The sequence below is a fragment of the Lissotriton helveticus genome, chromosome 4_1 (assembly GCF_964261635.1).
Source record: "Lissotriton helveticus chromosome 4_1, aLisHel1.1, whole genome shotgun sequence".
Lineage (NCBI taxonomy): Eukaryota > Metazoa > Chordata > Amphibia > Caudata > Salamandridae > Lissotriton > Lissotriton helveticus.
In genome coordinates this window covers 1,657,446,748-1,657,471,165 of record NC_136063.1, presented here as the reverse complement: position 1 = coordinate 1,657,471,165, position 24,418 = coordinate 1,657,446,748, and the positions used below count along the sequence as shown (strand labels likewise).

Sequence of the window (24,418 nt, the reverse complement as noted above, 5' to 3'; positions counted from 1 at the left end):
TTATTTACATACACAATACATGGTCGTCTCTATATGTACTCACACAACTCCATCTTTTGCCCAATGGCGAAAACAATCTGAAGATGGAGTCGATGCCCATGAGCACTACGATCTAAGGGAGGAGTCATCCAACAGGCAAAGACTCTTCCAAGACAACAACAAAGTGTAATCATCCGGGCCCACCACCAGATGGTGATCTAATAAATAGGGTGTGGTTCTGCAGCCCTACATGCCAAATACAGATGCATACTGGTAAGTAGCATTTTCCTTCTTTAACGTAATCTCGGCTTGTTTATAAAAGCCGCTCTTTGTTGGATTTGCTGGTTGTGTAAGTCCGTCGCATGCAACTGAGTACCTTCTGAGCTAAATCAGCAAGTCATGCCCCCCCACAAAGACGAATCCTTTGTGATTAGTACCAAGGGCCCAACGCCCATTGGGCTCAAAGGGCTTCAGCATCCCCCCCCCAAGCTCCCCCCTGCCGTGTTTGTCAGGCCAGGCAGTGTTTATGCATCTAATAGGAATGATGGCATCTTGCATTTTCATAGTGCTGTATGCAAGACTACAAATGCTCCCCCCTGCCGTGTTTGTCAGGCCAGGCAGTGTTTATGCATCTAATAGGAATGATGGCATCTTGCATTTTCATAGTGCTGTATGCAAGACTACAAATGCTCCCCCCTGTCGTGTTTGTCAGGCCAGGCTGTGTTTATGCATCTAATAGGAATGATGGCATCTTGCATTTTCATAGTGCTGTATGCAAGACTACAAATGCGCCCCATTCAAGAGTGCTTAGCAAGTCAGTGGAATCAGGCTCAGCAACAAATAATAGATCTGGTGGTGGTGGACGACCGGACATATCGCTCTCTGCAATGGTGGAACACCAAGAACCTTTCCAAGGGCCGGCTGTTTATAGAACCTGTACCACAGATAATACTAACCACAGACTCATCTCTCACAGGATGGGGAGCGCATTTACAAAATCACACAGTACAGGGTACATGGACAATGCAACAAAAACGACTCCACATAAATCATCTGAATTACTAGCGATTTTTCTAGCTCTAAAATCGTTTCAGCATTACCTGTCAAACAAAGCTGTACTAGTCCAGACGGACAATATTACAGCAATGTATTACATTCAAAAAACAAGGAGGAACACACTCCCTACAGCTCTCCCGGCTGGCACAGAGCATATGGAGATGGGCACCCATAGCCGCACCCGAGTACATCACAGGTCTTTAAAAGACAATTTACTTCTAACTAGGCTTTGTTGTTTTTCCACCCCTTCTTAGAGCCCCTGCATCTACACTCTGCCTGTTGCAGGAAGAATGACCCCCCCCCCCCCCCAAATTCTTTTCCTAGCACCCTAAGAAAAATCGCTCTAGTTGCACCTCTGATTAGTACTACATATACGGAACATATGTTAAGGAATGTTCAGCACTGGCAGTGCTTGACCTGCTCAATGAATACTGGGAACATGTGAGTAAACAAACTACTCCATGCTACATCTGGTATTATGAAATTAGGGAGGACTGTGACTGGTTTACCGGCCTCTGTGTGGCCGTTACAGGCTAGCCAGTCTGTGTGACAGACGTCTGTTGACATCTCATAAACACCCCTCCAGTATGGAGTAGCTGGTGATGGTTGTCTGACAAGCAGTCTGCACCAGAGCATTGTTGGGCATTTCACCGCAGCAACAAATCACGCACCACCACTCAGACTGATCCCTTCTGGCAAGAACCAGAAACACAAAACATACAGGCTGAAAGTGATGGTAGCGCTGGCTGTGCTCGAGCTAATCTGTGAATACTATGAGAAATGTCAGTAAACATACAGTTTCACACTTTCTCTACCATGGTGGACTAGGCAAGGGAAAGATTGTAGCAGGCTTGCAGCTCAGTGTGTGACGCTTCTGTTGACATCTATTGGCATTGTAAATGACAATGCCTTTTATTTATATGTTTGTTTTTAAAGCATAAATAAAAGGCATTGTCATTTACAATGCCAATAGCTGAAACTCTTGCAAATGCGAGACCTGTTGCATTGCAAATGGTTGTTTAATACTGGATTTAGATGTGCTTAAAAATAAAGTAATACTACTTGGAGCCCACTATTGTCCTAGTGATTGTGGCTTTGTTTTTCCTTGCAAGAATGATCCCCCCCACCCCCTTTAAATGGTTGAATGTGAAAGCTGTTGGATGAAATTGGTGCTTCAATTTGTTGGGTATGCAGACGTTTGAACCACATTTATTTTGCCAACTGACATTTTGCTGCTTTGTTGAATGGAGTGACTGAAAATATGTGCTCTGTGACAAAAGACTGCCCTCACTCACAAATTGTGACATGCTTCATCTTTGGGCTTGCTAACTGACACCCCTGTGCAGACCAAGGCCTGGGGTGGAGCAAATGGGAGGGAAAGACAATACAAACATAAAATAGCGGGATCACCAAAGAATGTGCAGTTTGGGAAGGTTAAAACTCACTTGGTGTGTCCGTGGTATTATTTTATTCCTGGACCACACTGCCAAGGTTAAAAACGTGAAGGATGGTGGTGAAAATAGAAAATTAGGATCAATTCAACCCTCCTTACTGCAACACCTTCACAAACTGCACATTCTTTGGTGATACCACTATTTTCTGTTTGTACTGTCTTCCCCTCCCCTTTGCTCCACCCCAGGCATTGGTCTACACAGGTGTGTCAGTTAGCAAGCCCGATGATGAAACATGTCACAATTTGTGAGGGAGGGCAGTCTTTTTTCACAGAGTACATGCCACTACTGAACTATAGTACACATTCCTACCTCTCTGTTGTGTGAATTGTATTTTGACTGGGGAGGTCGGAGTAGGAATGCAACCTATCGCCCCTTCTTTGTGTGGATTAAATTGAAAATAAGAGGACAGGCTATTCTGCTATATCATAGATAATGCTGTGGAACAGGCAGACAGCTTTTAGAATATATTTGTCTCTCTTTCTGAAGCATTTGAACATACAGGCCACTTGTGATTGAAGATTAGTGGGCCACATAAAAAAGGACAAAATTGTAGTCCTGTGCTTGGTGGCAGATAGTAGAGTAACTTAAATGCAGGGGGATGTGTTTACATTTCCTAGTTTGACTGACAATATGGGCACCCTCTTTTGAATATGAGAAGTGCTTGTGCTGTACAATAGCTTAAGTGAAAATCAGTTAAAGTTTAAAGTGATGTAGCCTTGGAGCTCATCAGAGATGGCTTTTGAGTCTGCCAGGTCATTCTTGGAGTTGGGGAAATACTACATATTGTTACAGTCCACATTGTGCATCTTGTTAGGCTGTAATTTGCAAAATGTTCTAAGGAAAGGCCATGTCTATTCGCAATAATTATTTACTCGCCAGCGTGCAAAGAAATATTCAGCGATATGTCACTAATAGACCACAGCTTTACTTAACATGTGCAGAAATTCATTAGGATGTACTCTTTTTTTTCAATACATTTTTGTTTGATTTTTCCAAGAGTCAGAATAATCATTGCAATCACTTACATATACAAAATATTACCAGACATAAGAATGAGATGGACGAAAGGGAGGGGTGAATTTATAATTTAACCTAGAGTATCCCAAAAAAAAAGAAAAAAAGAATCTGTAGTCCAACAGTAAAGTATATAAAACAGTCAGCTAGGACCAGAGCCAATGTGACCACATTTTTCCCACTTTTTTTTAACTGATTGAGAACCCCGAGCTTTACTAATAGAAGTTTCACTTTCATAAATTTGGTGGAGCATTGGCCATAATTCAGATACCATGGGAGGTATAGGATCGATCCATGCCCTGGCGACACATATGCGTGCACTAACTATTATAATCCTTGTTAGTGACCTCAAACTGGGAGCCAATCCAGATTTATAACCTAACATGATTTTCTTCTAATTCGGGTTGATTTTAGTCCCGACATGTGCTGAGATTAATTCAAATAAGCTATCCCAATATCCTTTTTTAAGCTTAGGGCAGTTGATGAACATGTGTACTATATCTGCTGTATGACGCTTACACGTGGGGGCAATATGAGGTCCCATCTGCACCCCTTTTCGAAATTCAATCCGGTGTGTAATATTGCATACAGATTGTTTTAAATTGCTGTAATTTAAGACTGGCCGAGCTGATTGACTGATCTAAGATGGCTAATGCATCCTTTACCCCAGCAGCCGTAACAAGTCATCAGGCGCTGGCTCCATTTTAAAACAAGTTGAGTATTATCATCAAGAGCACAAGCCATGTACTTCTGGTAGATTATACTTATACTGACCATCTTTGTTTCTTGCCCAGGTTAATAACAAATAAGAAGGTCAGTTGTTACTGTGTCATTGCTATACCCAAGCGTATCAACAATATAAGCCGTCACCTGCAGGTATTTAAAAACAAACATTGGCATACTCAATAGGTCTCACCTTTCGGACCTTATAAGGATTTAGCCAGAGCTATTGGCTTTGGCAATGTTTTTAAGCTATGTTACCCAAGCAAATACATATGCCTAGATAGAAAAGAGAGTGTTTGATGTACCCAATGATTGAAGATCTTGTTAGTGTGAATTAAAATGATACTCAAAACCTAATGCATAAGCATATATTAAACATGCTTGTGCATGAAGCAGGGAGACAGTGAAGCTTACAAACTCAGTTTGGTGTGGGCGTGAATCCTGCATTTCCGATCCCTGGTGAGTTGCACTACTAATGCTGAAACAAAGCCAATGGAGGTACCAGTGGGTGAGGGGGACTGGCCTCAAGAGTCCTGTGACCTTAGTGACAGACTCACTGTTGCTATAGGATGTGCTGCTTTGTTTGCCTGCCCGCAAGACAGGGGTGAATGTATTGTGGTGGGCAGGCCTTCATGGTTAACCCACACTTGCCACCGCTAGGGTCCACCTGCAGGTGGTAAGACACCATGGCTTCTAAGGTCTAGCGGGGCCTTCTAAGGTCTAGCATGGGAATGTGCTCCCTCAGGCAGTGGCGTAATGATAATTGAGGGGGCCCCCCTGCCAGGTACATGGAGGGGCCCCCTCCGGACTCTATTAGGAGCTCTCAGGCCGAAGTGCAGTGCTGAGGGGGCCCCCTTGAGCTTGAGGGCCCCCCCGCACTGCGGGGGATGCGTGGGCCTGTGTTACGCCCCTGCCTTCAGGAGAGTGGTCTGGTGGACTGGTCATGAAGGCTGAACCTGGTTCCCAAGTTCCAAATACGGCAGCTCAGGCCATAGTGCCACAACTTCTCCTTCACTGAACACCATACTGCCCCATTGTTAGAAACTCGCATTGCCTTAAGCTAGACCCAATTGTGCCGTGCTATAAACACCTGGTTGTGACTTAATTCAAATTTTGCATTATACAACAATAATATGATGCCAGAAAAAAAAAAGTAATAACATCCTGGAAAAAGCAAACAATCATAGGGAATGCAAGATTAAGTAAAGCATATGAATTGTAAGCAGGAATTACATGGTTACCTTAACGCTTTTACACTAGTTATTTAGAAGTCAATGAGTGTTTTTGCCAGAAAAGTTAAGGACATGACTACAGGGCCTGGAAAGGACCCGTTTCAATGTCCATTGCTCATATCCTTACAAAATGTGAGCAATATGGTTTAAAAAGGCCACATGCCTGAGCACAGAGCCGCAATACACATTTTATAAACTAAAATAAGGACAAGAGCTGATAAGGATTACATTAAATGTTTTCCACTCTACGCATCAACAGAAAGACAAAAAGACGAAAATAGCGCTTCACCTGCAAACTCTGTAAAGTGGCGCTAATGTGTGTTGGTGTGAATAACACCAATCTGGCCACTTGACGACCACTCGGTCTTGCTTTATTAAGTTGTTTTTCATACTTTGAGACTTTTTCTTTCCATTCTGAGGCAGCACTTTGGAATAGAAACATGTTAGGGAAAGACGATATTTCCGGCAAAAGTGTTTCTTTCTCGTTTTGGGTCCATTTCAGGGGCGTAACACAGGCTCCCGCAGCCCACGCGGTGCGGGGAGGGCCCTAGCTCCAAGGGGCCCCCTCGGCACTGAACACTGGCTGGGAGAGCTCCTGGTTGAGCCCGGACGGTTCCCCACTACGTACCGTGCAGGGAGGCCCCCTCTCTTTTCGTTATTTATTATTATGTAACTTATACCGCGCAGACTAAACCCGAAGGTATCAAGGCGCCTACCAAAAAAGATCAGAATGCAGGGCACCACTACAAATACGCTTGTACATAGAGACGTGTTTTAAGGGCAGATCTAAAGGTCTGTAGAGAGGGGAGGGACCTTAGTTCAAGCGGAAGAGCGTTCCACCATTTTGGAGCCAGATGGGAAAAAGCCTTCCCACCCCATCTGGCTTTCCGAACACGCGGGACACAGAGAAGAAGTCGATTTGAGGAGCGGAGGTTCCTGCCAGGATTATAATGAGACAGGATAGATCCAATACCTGAAGGGCTATTTTTCGCCAAAGCTTTATAAACCATACACATGGATTTAAAAACTATCCGCTCCTCCATTGGAAGCCAATGAAGCTGCTTCCTAGCCCGCCAAAGGGAGATCCATCCCCCGAGTTGAGGACAGACTGGGAATCCACGGGTCAAAAGAATTTTCCCTGATATTTTTGAGATTCCTACGTACTTCAGTAGTACTCGGAACTTTTCTAAAGATGTCCTGGCTCGGGAAGGCCAGGTTAAAGGGGACGGCCAGATGGTCCGACCAGGACAGAAGAAAAGGATCCATTACTGTCAGTCTCTGATCATTAGAGAAGATGCCATCGAGCGTATGCCCCGCTCGGTGGGTGGGTCCTTTCACCAGTTGGGTGAATCCACATGCTGACAAAGCTTCCACCAGGGCAAAAGTGTCATGAGCCTCCAACAACTCTAAATGAAAATTAAAGTCGCCCAAGATAGTTAAATTTTCACGGCCAAAATAAGGTTCCAAAAGCTGAAGCAGTTTCAGACCGAAGTCTGTTCTAGGACCGGGAGGACGATAGACCAAAATCCCGTTAAATGGGGGAATCGAGGAGTCATACAGTGAAAAATATAACACTTGAACAACATCCTTAGGGTCAGAGACAGGCATGATATGACATTGAAACCTGTCTCTATACAGGATAGCCAGCCCACCACCGACCCGGCCTATTCTGTCCAGCCGTGTTAAGCAATACCCATCAGGGACTGCTTCGATAAGATCTGGGCCCGATGAGTCCTTGGCCCACGTTTCTGTGATAAAAACCCACGTAGGGTTCTTCTCCAGTACAAGCTCCTTAAAAACAATATTGTTTTTAATAAGTGAGCGTGCATTAATGAGAAGGCAGTTTACGCTCAACTCACGAGGTCCCACCGAGGGGCAGGGCTCCCGGCGAGGGGCGAGGGAGGCTGGGTTAAGGCCCCCCAAGCCTACCTGAAAGCACCCACATCCCATGGGCAGAAGAAGATCTTCAGGAGTGCTTCTATGAAAGCACGTTGCAGCTGGAGGTCGGAGGCGTAAGACATCCTGTAGGGAATATTTCAATAGGCGGTGGCCCACTATTTCCTACCCTAGAGTCCAGCCGTCCAGCCCGTCCTCAGCGCGGACGGGCGCAGACGGGCTGGACTCTGGCGTGACTCCGGCGTGGCTGCGACGAACACGCTGCGCGCACACGCTGCGCGCCATGTGCATTAGTGGATATAGGGCTCTAGCCAGTCCACCTGACTGCTAGAGCGCAGATCGTTTCCACCTTTCCTTAGCCCCACCCAAGATGGCGCCCACCGATTACTCGGCGCGAGGGTCGTTACGCCAGTGATCCATTTCACAGGGGAACGAATGAAGAGAAGGAGAGGACAGAGATGAAAGGGCCGGTTAAAGAAGTCACACTTTTATTTAGCAAGTGAGGAGGAGCGAGAGAGACAGAAAGTTAGGGGGAGAGAGACAGCCAGAGAGGGAGGCAGCTGACCCCGCCGAAGAAGAAAGTGTGCGCTTTTCAAGACTACAGCAGTATGACGCTCATATTTATGAAAAAATTTACAACATTTACAGCAATTAAATACCTGTCATTCCTGTTGACAATCAGTTGTAACATCTTCATTAGTTTGCCACAGGATATCAGGAACATTTTGAGCTATGGGTGATACTAAGTTAAAACAAAGTTTACACACAACATCCGCAAAACATAGAATACCAGAAAGTTTATACTGCGCGGGTAAGCAGTTTCCTTCTTATTAAAGCAAAACTGCATGCAGCATCCTAATAAATAGAAAATCAATCGAGACCTTAAACAGTTAAGTTTAGGAAATGGCTCTAGGGATACAGTGTTTCAAACAAGCCCTAAAAACCATCACTGCACAAACCCCTGACCAATAGAAATCAAGCTTGTAATTTCTCTTCTTTAGCCACATATGTGATGTGGGCAGTAACTTAAAAGAAATGTACAGAGCAATAAAAACAGAGGCAATTTTAATATCGCTAGTACAATATGTAAAAACAAATTACTCTACGAATTGTCAGTTTTACACCACTATGCATACATAATCAACGCGACTGGCCAAAGGACGTTTTAATAGCAGTTCCTTTATTCAGCTAGACTTATTCAAAATATTCCAGATATTCCCATATTCTAGTGCTCTTGAGTAATCAGGGTAAGATGCAGCCCTTCTGCCCCACCCCAGACTTACTAACAACTGGACTAAAGCACCAGGGGAAACATCCTTTACAAAGCAACTTTTACAACGCACTACCATTACGACGCAACTATTACAACGCAAGTCATTACAACGACTTGCGCTGGAGGGCGCTCTAGGATAGGGAATAGTTTAATTATTATCCAACACCTTCCCTACTATCCACGGGGACTGGAGTTGGAATAGTAAATTAAACTATTCACTATCCAGGGCCCCCCAACTCAAGTCGTTGTAACGACTTGCGTTGTAAAAGTTGCGTCGTAATGGCATGCGTTGTAAAAGCATGCATTGTAATGTCATACATCCAGCACCAGACTAGCACTTGGTCTGCCCAGTGGTGTAGCAAGGGTGTGGTCTGCCCCAGGCAGCACTAACTTTGAGGGCGGCCGCCTTAGGAATCGCCAGGACACCCCTCCCCCCTGCCTTTCAAACAAGGTCAGCGTGGGCGGCCAAAGATATAGACTTGTTCTGACATTAGAGTAGAATGGCGTTTTTTTTCGGACTTCTGCAACCTTACACCTGCCTCTCATATAATGCAATTCATTTATTGCAAACGCCTACATGTCAGTCAACTCACTACATCAGCCAGGGATTAAAGGTCCTCTTAAACAAGTGTGTGACTCTTTGAACTAGCTACAGGTTGTATGTACTCCGTGTACACTCTCCATCAACGTTTCAAAGCTTTGACTCACGTTGAATCGTTGCAGCTATCCTGACTCTACATGGCACCACTGGTGTTTGGAAGGGGGCGGTAAAAGTTTTAACACCTCACAAGCAAAATAAAGTTTAAAAAGCACACAATACCAAATAACAGTGTGTTTCTAGGGTGGGAGATGCACACATGATTTGAGTTTGTTTCCCATATCGTTCCAATGTGTTTGAAACAGGTGGAAAACAAAGTGGAGAATGGGATTTTGAGGGAATGAATCGGGAAGATGATTAACGAAGAAACGAAAGTGAATCTAAGCCTGACGGACTTCGAAGCAGGTTGATCTGCTGGAAGTTCACCTGTGGCGCCAGCGCCATGTGGGTTGTGCTTGAGTGGTCAGGAACAAGTTGGAAGTGAGGGGCGCTAAAGGGTTTAGCTCAGAAGACATGGCCAATGGTAGAGTACAAAACTGTACAATTTAGATACTGCAAAAATTAAAACAAAGGCCGTTAGACAAGTAATACGCGCACACCCATGTGCGCAGACATCCTTCATCCGCTATGCCCCCTGCTACGTACAATGAAGGTAACGTGTCAGTCGCACACTAGACACAAGCCCTCGAGTGTTAATGGACCACCAGTGAAGCTGTCTTGGCCCCCAAGAGGCGCCAAAGCCCTGTGCCTAAGTAGTTCCACCACACTCACTTTTTAAGGTGGCCCTGCCTCCAAGCATGCCACGGCGCGGCTCATCGCTCGAGTAAGCACTAGTGGAAATTGCAGAAGCCTTGCGACTGAAGCACGCAAAGCACAAAATTACAAGCATTTGAAATGCATTAGATCTCGCATTTACTAAACTCTTGTGAACCCCATCGCATTGCAAATGGTTGTTTGCAAAAGTGCCCCATGCAGCTCTTTCACTTTAATGGCTGCTGTGCCCCTTTCTTTAGACACAGCTCTTCTGAAGAAAGGGGCGTGGCCACCTTTAAAGTGAAGTGCCACACGGGGCGGTTTTATAAACAAAAGGTAAACTAGCAACAACACTGATGGGTTACATAAAGATGATCACAAACCTATTTAACATAAGTAAGGATCAGATTTGACGTGTGGCAAGTACCCCAGCCTTTTTAAAAGCGTATCTGAGATGGCCAGAGCTGCGGAATTTGGGTCGAGTTTGCGCTATTTATTAGCATAAGTAAGTATTGGACTTGACGTGTGACAAGTACCACCGCATTTTTAAAAGCGGATGTGAGACGGCCAGAGCTGCCGACTTTGGGTCGAGTTTGCGCTATTGCAAAAAAAATGCAACACATAACCAGAGGGGAGGACAGAAGAGAGGCCATCATACTGTACTATGTAATGGCCAACTAAAATGTTCTCAGAGTGAAATGCCAAAAATTAAAACTAAACAAACAAAGGTGGGACTTTGTCAGAAATGGGCCAATAAGAAGCCAACATTTCTGAATGCTGCAGCTAACCGCCTACGGCAATGGGTTAGTTTGCCTAAGCCCCACAGAGAGATACAACAGGTCATCGCTATGGCTCGACCATAAAAGTGGTGCTGCGAGAGCCCATATGCATCCTGTAATGAAGTGAATGCCCAGAAACCATGACTATCGTACATTTGTCCCAAGTTAACTATGCTCAACTGGCCACGGAGTTGTCCTACATTGTCATGAAATATGTTGGGGAATAAAGGATTGCCTCAAATCGGAATCAATCAGTGAACAGTTGGTAAAGTGAATCTCATATAAATTTCACGCCAAATTCGCACTTTATCTCTTACTACTTTAAACCTCACCCACTTAAAGTAGTTGGGATCCATCAATTTATGCAAAGAGAATCTAAAATCCATACCTAGTGATAATTTGTACCCATATACAGTCGACCCAGCCTTACTTCCAACCAATACACTTCGAATGCGGCCAGTAAATGATGCCCAAAAGAATAGCTTAAAACTGGTAATTTAAATCCGCCCTGTATATAGGGTAACTTCAAAAGGCGAATGGCACACCTAGGCCTCCTATAGCCCCATATAAAACTACTAACTCCCCCGTCCAAACATTTAAAAGAGGAATCAGGAACTCAAAGTGGTATTGAACGAAACAGATAAAGAAACTTTGGCAGTGTATTCATTTTAACAATATTACATCTACCTAAGATGCTCAAAGGAAGCTTATGCCATTGTCGCAGTTTCGCTATAACACTTTTCAGGAGGGGTTCATAATTAAGTGCAACAGTGTTTTCCACGCGACTACACAAGCGTATACCGAGATACATTGCAGTGTCTGCCACGTCTGTCACAGAGGTAGGTAATGTAAAGTTTAGCATGATCTGCGTCTTTGAAAGATTCAACTTATATCCGAGGAAGGAGCCAAATTGTTCAGCCTCCTTAGATATTCTATTGACAGCATTGTTTGGATTGCCGGCAAAGACGGCGACATCGTCCACGTAAGCCATTGTTTTAAGATCGATACCATTGAGCCAGACAGGTTCTATGACTAAGTCTGTGCTCTAAAGACAACAGCGATCACCCTTGCTTTTGAGACACGCATGTAGCAACATCTGTGATCGGTTTTCATGAAGATTTATGCTTATATTACCGCTACATTCTGCACCTTTCCACACACTTTGTGAGATACTGTGCCATCTGAATGCGAATACATGCTGCCATAGACTGATTGTGGCCTTGCTTTGACTTTGACAAAAAGATGCAGCATGAGTCCAAGGGCAGAGTATTAGTTTGAGCCAATGTTTGATCATATCTGTCGCTTTGAGGGTGTCTCAGAGAGAGAAAATCGTTTGTGGGTGAAATATTTTAACTGATTCCAGTTTCTGGCAATCACTGTTGGCCGAACTGGATCAGAATTGCTTTGGTTACTCTTCAAAAGTGAAAAGACCTAGAGGTTTGGGATGGACTGCGTTTTGGCTACAGGGCCAAGACAGATTTGCACATGGTTACTTAATGGCTATACTGGTGCAGACTAGCTTAACTAGCATTGGTAACACATTTGTACAATAGAATTCTGAATTTGGCGTTAGTGCATCAACACACGTGCACACATGAGCAGCCATCTTGGAGTGATTTTTGACATAAAAACATTCCAAGATGGCCATCCATGCATGTCACCGTCCTGTGGTTATCTTGGATTTTGTTTTATTAGTTATGGTAATTCATGGCTCCAAAATGACAGGCAGCAATTTGTCAATTGTCAAATTAAGAAATAATTAATATGCAGGATGCTATGCAAATATAAGCAAGAATAGGATGGGCTCCCATGAAGTAGTCACAGTAAAATAAAATAAAAGTTCCTTCATGCCATTTAGTGGAAGCAGTGAAAAGCTGCACATCATCCATTCAGAAACAATGCTAAATTAAAATATTCCATGAAAGGGGCAAATACAAGAATTGTAAGGAAAGCCATTGAATAACACGCAAGGAACTGAGATGCACAATAACGCCACCTAATCATAAGCAAGGGGGCTGACCCAAAGCCCACTCTCGGTAGATTTTAAAGAATGGAATGCAGTGATGTCTTCGATAGACAGATACAGTTGTCTGTTGCAAGAGCACAAAAATTATGGTTGGAATGTAGCCTATGGTAATTCCATTGAGTACTGTTTATGGGTGACAGACCTCGCCAATGTCCCCCAATAAAATAATGCCTACTGGACAGGAAGGCTCTAGGCAGGGCCTTGCTGTTTATACCCTAGTTCATGATGCAGGTTGTTGCCGCCCATGCAGCTCATTCATGCACATACATTTCACCGGCTGTAACATGATCTGCTGTGCATCATATTCACTATTTCATTATAGGATTTTGTTTGTGGTTTGTACAGAATACCATCCGTTAACTAGTTATCGGTAGCCCTGCAGTGTAAGTCAGTTTGCTGAACTAGTTAGGTAGGGCCTTTAACTTGTTCACCATTTGCATATAGCACACAAGGAGCCAGATATGCGACCATTTTTAGCAGTGCCAAATGGGAAATCGGCACTTTTGCGACCGCAAAATCGGTCTGCCCTATGTACAAACCCTATTTTGTGAGTCGTAACCTATTCCCGATTCGCAAAATAGGGTTTGCAACTCGCTATTAGGAAGGGGCGTGCCAAGGGCGTCCCTTCCTAATAGGGAGTCCCAATGGTAGGTACCATTGTTTTGCAACCGCAATTGCGGTCATAAAACACTTGCAGTTTACCACCTACTTAAACTAGGTGACAAGCCACTCGCAAACTTCAAGGGGTCCCCTTCCTCTTTGTGAATGGATGCAAAAATATTTTTTAAGAGCTGGCAGTGGTCCTATGGACCACTACCTACTCTTAAAAAATGAAATGGAAACGTTTCATTTTTCTTTTTTAAATGCATCCTATTTTCCTTTAAGGAAAATGGTATGCATTTAATAAAGAAACCCTGCTTTATTTAAAAAGCATGTCAGTTACAAAAAGCACAATCAGTTGCTGAGAATAGAATCAAAAGGGGAGACAACTAGGGAGACAATTTGTTTTTGTAACATAAATTATATTTTAGTGAATATACACATTTGACATATTAAAGATCATATAATCAAACATATGTGATGCACTGTGTTACATTGAATGACATGTAACCTGTGGGATACTGTGAACAAGTGCTTGTGAAGGCGCAAGTGACACATGAGGAGAGTTTGTACAGCAATAGGAGTGGGCGCAACAGTCAAGTAGGGTGTGTTTGATAGGGGTGCCGGGAATTCTGCTTTAAAGACTCAATAGCATTTCGGCCTGTGGAAGTATTTAGGCCATCATCTGGACCAGGTTACTTATTAATATGGCATTGCCCAGCAGGCGTACTGCAAGAATCCAGGTAGGATGCTGTCAATTCCCAGGTGCAGCTGGGTACCAAGGCGATTGAAATGGGACGTGCAGAGGTGCTATTCAGTGGGACTGAAATGGAGGTCCCAAGGGAGGGGGACAGGAAACTCTTCTCAGTCGCTGTAACTCAGTTGCTGCTGATCAGTTTCCTTGGCAGTGTCAGCTTGGGGCATGGTGAGGCGCATCACGGGGCCGACAGGAGTCAGGCTTCTGGGAATGGACAGCATCCCACCTGGATTTGTGACAGTTCGCCTGTGACCTGGTCCTGATGATGGCCGAAATACTTCCACAGGCCGAAACGCCGTTGACTCTTTACTGCGGATTTCGCGCCACCCCCATCAACGACACCCTACTTGACTTACCTGTATTCAGTACCATTTAGTGTTTGGGTGTCCGAACTATTTAAATTTGACCTTCACTTGCTTTCTGTTGCCCCTACTCCTATCGATGTACATACTCTCCTCACGTGTCACTTACGCCATCACAACCCTTCACAAGCAGTTGTGCACAGTATCCCACAGGTTACATGTCATTCAATGTAAAACAGTGCATCCCATATGTTTGATTATATGATCTTTAATATGTCAAATGTGAATATTCACTCAAATATAATTTATGTTACAAAAACAATTTGTCTCCCTGGTTTTCTCCCCTTTTGATTCTATTCTCAGCAAATGATTGTGCTTTTTGTAACTGACCTCTAATTGACACCATTTTGAGACATTGTTTCATGATTTAGATGATTACCCTGGTCTCTTGAGGGTATAGGGGCTATCTCCTGTAGTCTGATATTGTTTATTTAAAAAGCAGTCATAGACATGGTGGTCTGCTGGCCCCAGCAGGCCACCATCCCTGGGAGTGCTGGCAATCCGAATGGGGGTCACAAATTGCACCTGCTCATGAATATTAATGAGGCAGGCCATTTGCGGCCCCATTAGGAATCACAAACCGTGTCTGAGGCACTGTTGTAAATTCCAATTTGCAAGTCGCTAATTGCGAGTCGCAAAATGACCCAATTTGCGCCTCCCAAACTGGAAAGGTCATACATCTGGCCCAAGATTCTACTGTAGCAATGACATTAGTTTGGTGGTTTTTTTTTGCACATTACCTAATTTTGTAATACACTTTTAAATCATGCACCAACTTTCTATTTCTCTTACAGGGACAAATTTGGATCAATAACTTCAATCTAGGTCGATACTGGCCAGCCCGTGGCCCCCAAGTGACATTGTATGTCCCGGTGCACATCCTCACAACATCAGCACCAAACAATATCACAGTGCTGGAGCTAGAGAATGTGTCTACATGCGACAAAGGGAGGTGCTTTGTGGAATTTGTGGATGTCCCTATTCTTAATGCTACGACTGGACTTGAAACCAGAAATATCGAACTGTTTTCTAAAAGGGAATTGCCAGGCGAGCTTTGAGCTGCTCCCCTCGCTCTTACTGCACATTGTGAAGCTTTGCATATCCAGATGAACTGACGACTTTACCTACGTGATTTTTTAATGCTATATGGGTGGCTTAGATTAAAGGAAGCCAGCAATCAAGCACTTGAAATGTATGAAATAAGCAATCGGATCCCAGCTTAAGAAATAATTTTTCTTGTTTTCTGACGTTTAGGAGTCAGAATTTCAGTTGTCTGAAAAGCCAACCTTTTTTTAGTAGGACAATCAACGTGACTAAAATGCATCTCAGAAATCAATAGTTTTATTTTATATTGAATATTTGCATTAGACTTCTACAACTCAGATGAAATTCTAATGTCTTAATGCAAGTATATTGCAATGTTTGAAATGGTATCCACTGTAGAAGGTCAAGAAAGATTGCACTTTTTTAAAAATAAATTATGGTTTTCATATTTTTTCAGACCCCGTCCTAATATTGTACGTCACAGATTAGAAATGACAGAACTGTAAGGGGAATAATACCATACCCAAATACTTTTGTGAAGGTTTTCGGTAAGAGAAGGCGACCGACTATTCTCTGTTTTTCAAGGACCACTAAAAGTTAGCATTACACTGAATATTTATTTTATGGCTGTCCAACTACTGCTAAATAAAAGTGACATCTGAAAGTTCAGAAGTTAATTTAACTGTTGGTGATGTGTAGATTTTTTGGTCTGGGTTGACAGCATGCCGGTCTGCAGAGGGAAGCCGCATTTAGAATGCGGTGTGGGCCACGAGTGCCCTTTCCCCGCAAGCGGAACCTTGCCTTAACCACACATATATACGTGGTTAAGGCAGTGCGCAATTTAAATGTGTGGGAAGAGGAACAGGAATGATCAGGAGAGGAAGCTCTGGGACACGGTCTGGTAAGTAGGGCTGGGTTTTGGGGGTTTGAGGGTAGTTTTTCGGACTGGGGGCTGTTTTTAGTGCTCAGGGTAGTTTTTAGGGCTCAGGGTGGGGGAAAGGGTAGTTTTCAGGGGTTGTACAATTTTAGGGCTCAGGGCAGGGGGATGCATGGCTGGGGTCAGGGTACTTTATGGGGCTGGGGGCTGAGATTTAGGGCCTCGGGTGGGGGCCTGGGTCTGGGGTTGTTTTTTGGATGTGTGGGCTGAGATTTAGGGCTCAGAGCGGGGGTGGGAGACAGTGTTCATGGCTTGGGCAGTCTTTAGACTCGGGGTGGTGGAAGCTGGGGTCGGGGTAGTTCGTAGGATGTCGGGGTGAGTTTTAGGACTCAGGGCTGGGCCTTGGGGTGTGATCTTTACCACGCATATCCCTTTACCAATCATGCCTTTACAACGAAATTTCGCGGTAAAGGAATGCGTGGTTAAGGCGCATTCATTGTTAGGATTGTGTTGGTGAGGCACACGTGGTTTAACCATGCATGCTTATGTCATACAACCATCTGCAGGAGCTTTTGCCACTAACAAACACTTTAAGTGGTTGTCAAAGTAGCTGGCGTCCATTTACGTCGTACTCTTAGCTGTTTGGTTTGTCAGTCTTCTTTCTAGGGAGTACTTCCATCCCATTTGATGCTTGAGAAATTGCTCTATGTCTCAAAAGTTCAAACAGTTAACACACTTTGTGTCACAATAATTTTTTTATGTCAAACGTGGACTGTAATTCAACTTTTTTTATTGCAGCATCTGAAAAAAAGGGATTTTTAATGTATTTGAGTGCGAGCCTGACCCTAACCTGGCTTCCTAATTGCTTTTATCACATGAGGACAGCCTATCGTGGCTGTCGGAAAGTCTTGGAAGATCCATGCTGTTTTCAGGGAAGGACTTGAAGCTCCGCCCATTTCCTGCCTTTTTTGTTCAATTGTCTCCTGTCCCTGCTAAATGGTTGCTTTTGATTCGTGAATAGGCTTAGTGGTCTCTCCTTAGTACCACCTTTTCTACTTTTGTAACCTCCCATGAGGACTGGCCCTTTTACTTGTGTTGTTACTCTGCAGGTTTTATTGATAGTCTATGGGCATTATTTTCTTAAACTACTTTCTCCTACCAGCTCTTGTAGGCTGGACACTCTCTCCCGCAACTGCTTATTTTTTTATACCAGCCGTCACGCCTTATGTTTTACAGCTTCCAACGTGCAAAAGGAGCAACATGACGCAAGAGGCCATTGTGTATCTAAAACATTTTTTTTTTTAAACCGCACACCGTGCTTTATATTTAATGACGTCTGCTTTGTTTTACCCAGGATGCATACCGGGCTTTATCTTTAACACAGGCGCACACATTTAACAATGACACCCGTGGCTCTCAGTCTGTCGCCTCGACTCCTGCTCCGGACGCCGTGCTTAATGTTTCAGCACGGTGCCTGCTTACACTTTCACAATGGCAACGTGCCTTTCTTGTTGTATGAGCAAGCAACCAATGGCTGCCACGCACCTTTTTTTTTTAAAACACTGCTGCACCATTGTTTAATATCTGAAGCCTGGGGATGTGTGGTTTTTTTCACCCTTATTTGGATGAAAAATCAAGTGGCAGCTCTCGGCCCACGACCTGGAGAGCCAAGAAGACTTTTAGACCACAGCTCAGGCGCCTCCAGTGCCCACCAGAGACATACAAGCTTGCGTGGTCTGGGAGTTCCAAAACTGAGGCCTCCGTGAGGTGAGCTCGAAGCCCCTCATATTCTTTTGTCACTCCCAGAAAGAGTTCTGGGGCTCCCGAATATTAACGCGTGCTGCAGCAGTAAATCCAGACTTTGTGGGAAAATCTTTGCATATGAATACATTGGAACTTTACTGCCATAAATGGTAATGCCACCATTAGCTCAAGAGATTAATGCATTTTTAAAACCTTGTTGTAGCCCATGTCATTATTAGTTCATTTGTTTACTTTGTGTCAAGCATTCCATGCAATCTGTTTTGCTGTTTCCCAAATTCTTATCCCTCTTTCACTCGCTGGTGTGTTTCTCTACATTGCTTTCCCCAAATGTGGCGCCTCCGGCACTCCACCCCTTGTTGGGTTTTGCGCCTCCTCTCATGTTGCTGTTACCTCTCCGTATTGATTTGATTTAATTTTGACGTTGTAAAGCACTTGAATACCCTGAGGCATCTTGGCACTGCTGCTATCTAGTCATTCAGGAAAGACCGAGAGGAAAGACTGATTTGCTGCTGCTACTAATGTGTGAATAGCCAGGTCTTTATCAGTTTCCAAAAGGCCAGGTAATCTGAGCATTTTCTTATAGCAATTGGTCGGCTATTCCATAGCGAGGCAGCTCTAAGCAGAAAGCTCCTGCCACCCCAGGTGGCAGGCTTTGCTCTTGGGAGAGTTAGTAGCATTGCATCTGAGGATCTGAGCCTTCTGCCAGGAGAGTACAAAACAACTTTCAAATGAAAATAACTTGGTCCTGTATTGTGCAGCGCTTTAAAGGTAATGCATGGCATCTAAAAATTCTGCCATTTGGCTATAGGTAGCCAATGCAATTTAATCAAAGCTGGGACTGCTGACATGTGTTTGGGGATGCCTGTAAGGAGTAGAGCAGCATAATTTTATAGCGTTTGGAGTTTTTGTAAAGACTTTTTCCGGATGCCGATAAAAAGGGCATTTCCATAATCTACCTTGGCCAGAACTAGAGTCGTGACAACTGTTTTTTGAAGATCGTGGGGGATGTAAGGGCAAATCTTCCATATTACTTTCATTGTGTAATACACAGAAGATGTAAGTGTCTTTACTTGACGGTCAAAGTTAAGTTTAACATTGAAGATGAGTCCCAGGTTTCTTCCTTTCTGTACTGGCGTTGGTACAGGCCCCATATTCTGGGGCCACCAGATTGGTGACCAGGGGGAATTCTCTTTCCCGACTACTAGGACCTCTGTTTTTCCTGAATTTAGTTTTAAGCAGTTTGCTTTTATCCAATTATCTATTTGGACCAGGCAGGAGTTGAACCTATTGTCAACTTCTTCGTGATCATTGGAGAGTGACACCGCAATTTGAGTGTCATCAGCGTAAGACACCACTGAAAAACCTAAGGGTCTTTATGAGTTTGACTAAAGGGGCAACATACAGGTTGAAAAGGGTGAGGCTCAATGAAGATCCTTGTGGTACTCCGCAAAGCAAGCAGAATTGCTTTGATGTGAATTCGCCCATGGCTATATGGCTTGTTCTGTTTGTAAGAAAGGCTTTGAGTAGGTTCAAGGCTGCACCTCCTGTTCCAAGCTCCTTTAAAATGTCAATCAGAACGGTATGGTAGACCGTAGCAAAGGCCGCGGAGAGATCGAGCTGTATCAATACGGCTTGACCTCCATTATCCATCTCAGTTCTTCTGAGGCAGTGAGTAGGGCTCTTTCTGTACTGTGCGCCTTCCTGTTGCTGTCAATGCATGAAATGAGTTCATTGTTCCTGGCGTTTTCCAGCAGTTTAGCTGGGAAGGGAAGCCTGGAGATGGGCCTATAGCTACTAGGTTCATAAGGGTCGAGATTGCTTTTTTTCAGTAGAGGAAGGATTGAAGCTACCCTTCATTCTGAGGAAATGTGTCCCGTACTGATAACTTTATTTATGATTTTTGTCAATTGATCTCTAAACATTCTAGGTGCTAAATGTAAGATTTTTGGGAGGCCGGGATCTAATGGGGAAGAGTGGTATTGCTTTTACCCACCACCTTCTCTCGTGTTGCCTCCACGTTCTACCCACCCATCCCCTTAAAAAAAAAAATTGCAATGCAATAGGTTAAATTACTCAAACACTCGCAATTGCGAGACCTATTGCATTGCAAATGCTTGTTTTTGAGACCCCAGGGTCTCCTATTCAAAAATGGAAAGACTTTGTATTGTGAAATAACATTTTACACCTTCTCTACTCTTATAGGATCAACTTACAGTGTCAAATGAACATTAAGACTGTATTTTACCCGTTTAGGCGCATAATGACCAAAAAAATTATTATTAGTTTCACTGTTTGTAATATCATTATTGATTTGTGTAACAGTGCATTTTTAATGTAAATTACTACAGTCGTTGGGCCTAACTCAAGACTAGTCTGTTTGCTGCTGTCAGGGATTTGAAAACGTTGCATGGTGTCAGAAAATGGTATAGTACGAATGTATCTTTACATGTAACCTAAATTACCCACCAGTAGTTTCACTCTGCCACAAATCTGAGACAAAAACATGTAAATACAGTTTGGATGGAAAGCTTACTGCATAAGTATTGTGCAATACAATAGGTCTTGCATTCTTAGAGCTACTGTTGTTGGAAATATCCCAGAGGTAGCATAAGTAATAAATGAAAATTCACATTACTTATGCTACTGCTGTGTTTTTTCTTTAAAAAGAACAATGTAACAAACATCATCTTTTGTAGTGCCAATAGCTCCTACTTTTACTAATCCAGTAGCATTGCAAATACATGGCAACTGGAGAGAAACACGAATGGTGCGGGATGGGGGCGGTCTGGAGATAGTGTACTGTCCCTTTGTTGGCTCGCAAGAAATTACTGTACCAAGAATTTCTTAAAGGATTGTGGTAAATAGGCATGTTAATAGCATGTTGTAAATACTAAAACGCAAACCATCAGTGACTTACACGTTGCTAGGAAGCCGTGCTCTGCAAGTTGTCTATTTCCTTGGATGCTGCCTGCCCTGAGGGTCCCTGGGTTGAGCTTTCCTGTTCGACCAGCAGAGCAGACTAATTTTACTTTGAGAGATTAGGTACGGGGCCAGACCGGAGATCAATGTTCCTGCTGGTGTAAGATACAAGTTTACTGGCTGTTTCCACTCATGCTAAAGTAGCCCACAGGATTAAAATGCCTGCTGCAAAGAACATGTCCTTGCTTATCCAAAAGTTTTCTGACAAAAATGTAACGGTAACTTTTGTGATTAATGCTCCTGCTGGAGAGAGATCGGAGAGTGGTATCTACTGGCAGTTTCCAACATGATAAAGAAGCGCACAAAATTAAGATGCCTCCTGCAAAGAACAAGTCCTTGTGTGTACAGAGGTTTTCAGGTAACAATAAAAATGTCAAGGTAACTCTTCTGACTAATGTTTCTGATGGAGAGAGGTCGGAGTTTCATCTGGTGGCTTTTTCCACTCATTTCTGTAGTGACGTGGAGGATTAAGATGCCTGCTGCAAGGAACATCTCCCTGCGTGTCCAGAGGTTTTTAGGCAACAATGAAAGTGTAAAGTTAACTTTAGCGAGTAATGTTTCTGCTGGAGAGAGATCAGAGTTGTATCTACTGGCAGTTTCCACTCCTGATAAAGAAGCGCACAGGATTAACATGCCTCCTGCAAAGAACAAGTTCTTGTGTGTATAGAGGTTTTCAGTAAAAGTAACTTTGGCGATTAATGTTTCTGCTGGAGAGAGATGGAGTTCTATCGGGTGGCTGTTTCCACTCATGCTAAACTAGTGAACCTGTCATTATCCATGTGCTACTGCCTCAAGGGTTTCTCTTGCATCCATTTCACTGCATCAGATCTGGTGCGCTTAAGGTAATTTGAAGGCACCCCACCTGTGCTATCCCACAGTCCATCAGTGCTGCTCATTGAACTTGTATTTGCAAGATGACTTGCAGTTTGTGTTATGGGTCCTATTAGTTTGCTGTATCTTAGCTTTCCATGTGGTGATGGTGGATGGTTAGCGCTGTACTATTGACTGCTGCTTTTATTCAATTGCATTACCCGCATTGCTTATTTAAATTTTCTGTGCCTTATTGTGCCGGTGCCACTGCCCATAGCATAGCGTTATTGCAGATTGTGCCCCAATCTCGTCCTGTTTCGCTTTTGCTGCCATCTTGTTGTTGTTGTGCCTCCTAGCCCATCTCTCCACCCCGCTCACGCCTCCCAGCTGCTCCTCCCTCCCACTGATAGTTAAGAATCGTCCCATGTGTCCAAGCGCTGTGACCGTCCTGGCTTGCTCAGAAGCGGTCGCTCCTCACGCCCCCTGGTTCATCTGGGTATCGTAGCGCCATTCTGCTCAATACTGCTTAGATTAATTTGTGCATCACTCCTATTGTCGAGATCGTAGCGCCATCCTGCTCACTGCCGCTTTTAATTAACTGAGCTTTACTCTGATTGACTGTATCGTTAGCTCTGTACTATTGACTGCTGCTTTTATTCAATTGCATTACCCGCATTGCTTATTTAAATTTTCTGTGCCTGATTGTGCCGGTGCCACTGCCCATAGCATAGTGTTATTGCAGATTGTGCCCCAATCTCGTCTTGTTTCGCTTTTGCTGCCATCTTGTTGTTGTTGTGCCTCCTAGCCCATCTCTCCACCCCGCTCCCGCCTCCCAGCTGCTCCTCCCTCGCCCCGCCCCCCTCCACTATCCACTTATGTCAGAGCAACATACGCGCAGCGGTCACGCGCAGCGTTCACGCGCAGCGGGCGCGCCCTATGCGCGCACCAAAGGTAAGCCCGTCTGCGTCCGTCCGCGCCTGGACCGCGCACAGCGCCAGGCCCCCTGGTCCCCGCATAGTCCACTCCACCCGCATAATGTACGACGCCGCAACCCTTAATGCACTCAACTCCGGCCGTCTCCCAGACTGCTACCAAGCTGCCCCAGGACACACCCATGGACCCTTCATCTGCCACTCCTGCAAGTTCGACTGTATCAAGACCCACACCAAATCCACCAACTCCAAACAGCGCTCCGACACTAACCACCTGAAATGCATCCTACTCAACACCCGATCCGTCCACAAACACGCCACTGAATTATGGAACCTACTAGACACCAATACGCCGGACGTCGCCTTTCTTACAGAAACTTGGATGAACGCCTCAATGGGCACCCGACATCGCCATAGCCATCCCGGACGGTTACAAGATCATTCCTAAAGACCGCATCAACCAAACAGGAGGAGGCATAGCCATCGTCCATAAGAACACCATCCGCATCACAACCAGCACCGACGAGAACGTCGCAGCCGCCGAACACCTTCACTTCCAGATTCACACCGACCCCAAGACCACACTCAGAGGCACCCTCATCTATAGACCACCAGGACCCCCCACACAATTCAGCGAAGACATCACCGACTTCATCAGCCCACACGCCCTCCCCTCCGAGGACTACATTCTACTAGGGGACCTCAACTTCCACCTGGAAAAGAACAACGACAGCAACACCACCACCCTTCTGGACAACCTCGCCAATCTAGGACTTAAACAATTGGTAAACACCCCTACCCACTACGCCGGTCACACGCTCGACCCAATCTTCTCCTCCAGCAAGCACATCTTCTTTAATCACGCCACAGAACTCCATTGGACGGACCACTGCTGCGTCCACTTCAACTACAGAAAGACCACGACCCACCACCACCCTCAACAAATCCCCCGCAGAAACTGGAACAAAATTACCACCGACCAGCTCAACACATCGCTTGATCAAAACCCTCCAGCAAAATCACTGGACCCAAATAAAGCAGCCATCAACCTCACACAATGGATCACACACAGCGCTAACGAATTAGCACCCTTGAAAAACAATCAAAACAAGCCAGGTATCGGAAAAGCCCCCTGGTTCAATGACAAACTCATGAAATCCAAAAAGACCTGCCGCACCCTCGAGAAAGCCTGGCGAAAAAACCCAACCTCAAACAACATGACCGCCCTCAAGAACGCCACCCGCAAACACAATCAGCTAATCCGATCCACCAAGAAATCAGCATTCAAGGATCGACTAGATAACAACGCCCACAACAGCAAGGAACTCTTCAACATCATCAAAGAGTTTACCAATCCCAGCGCCGGCACCAATGACATCACTCCCTCTCAAGACCTCTGCGACTCTCTAGCCTCATTCTTCCACAGCAAAATCACTGACATACATAACAGCTTTGGCGACCAGTCCACCTCCCTCACCACCACCGAACTGAAGCCCACCACCACCACCCT

The 24,418-nt window shown here is 44.6% G+C and overlaps 1 protein-coding gene across 2 annotated transcripts in view; it reads left to right on the top strand.

Moving 5' to 3' along the window:
• The window catches only part of GLB1 (galactosidase beta 1), a 316,597-nt gene extending 300,369 nt beyond the window's left edge, over positions 1–16,228 (top strand). For both annotated transcript variants that reach the window (XM_078688334.1, XM_078688335.1), the window contains one exon: positions 15,297–16,228. In XM_078688334.1, the coding sequence (XP_078544460.1) occupies positions 15,297–15,560 (264 nt within the window). In that variant the 3' untranslated portion in view covers positions 15,561–16,228. The remainder of the gene's footprint in view (positions 1–15,296) is intronic.
• The last annotated feature ends 8,190 nt before the right edge of the window (positions 16,229–24,418 follow it).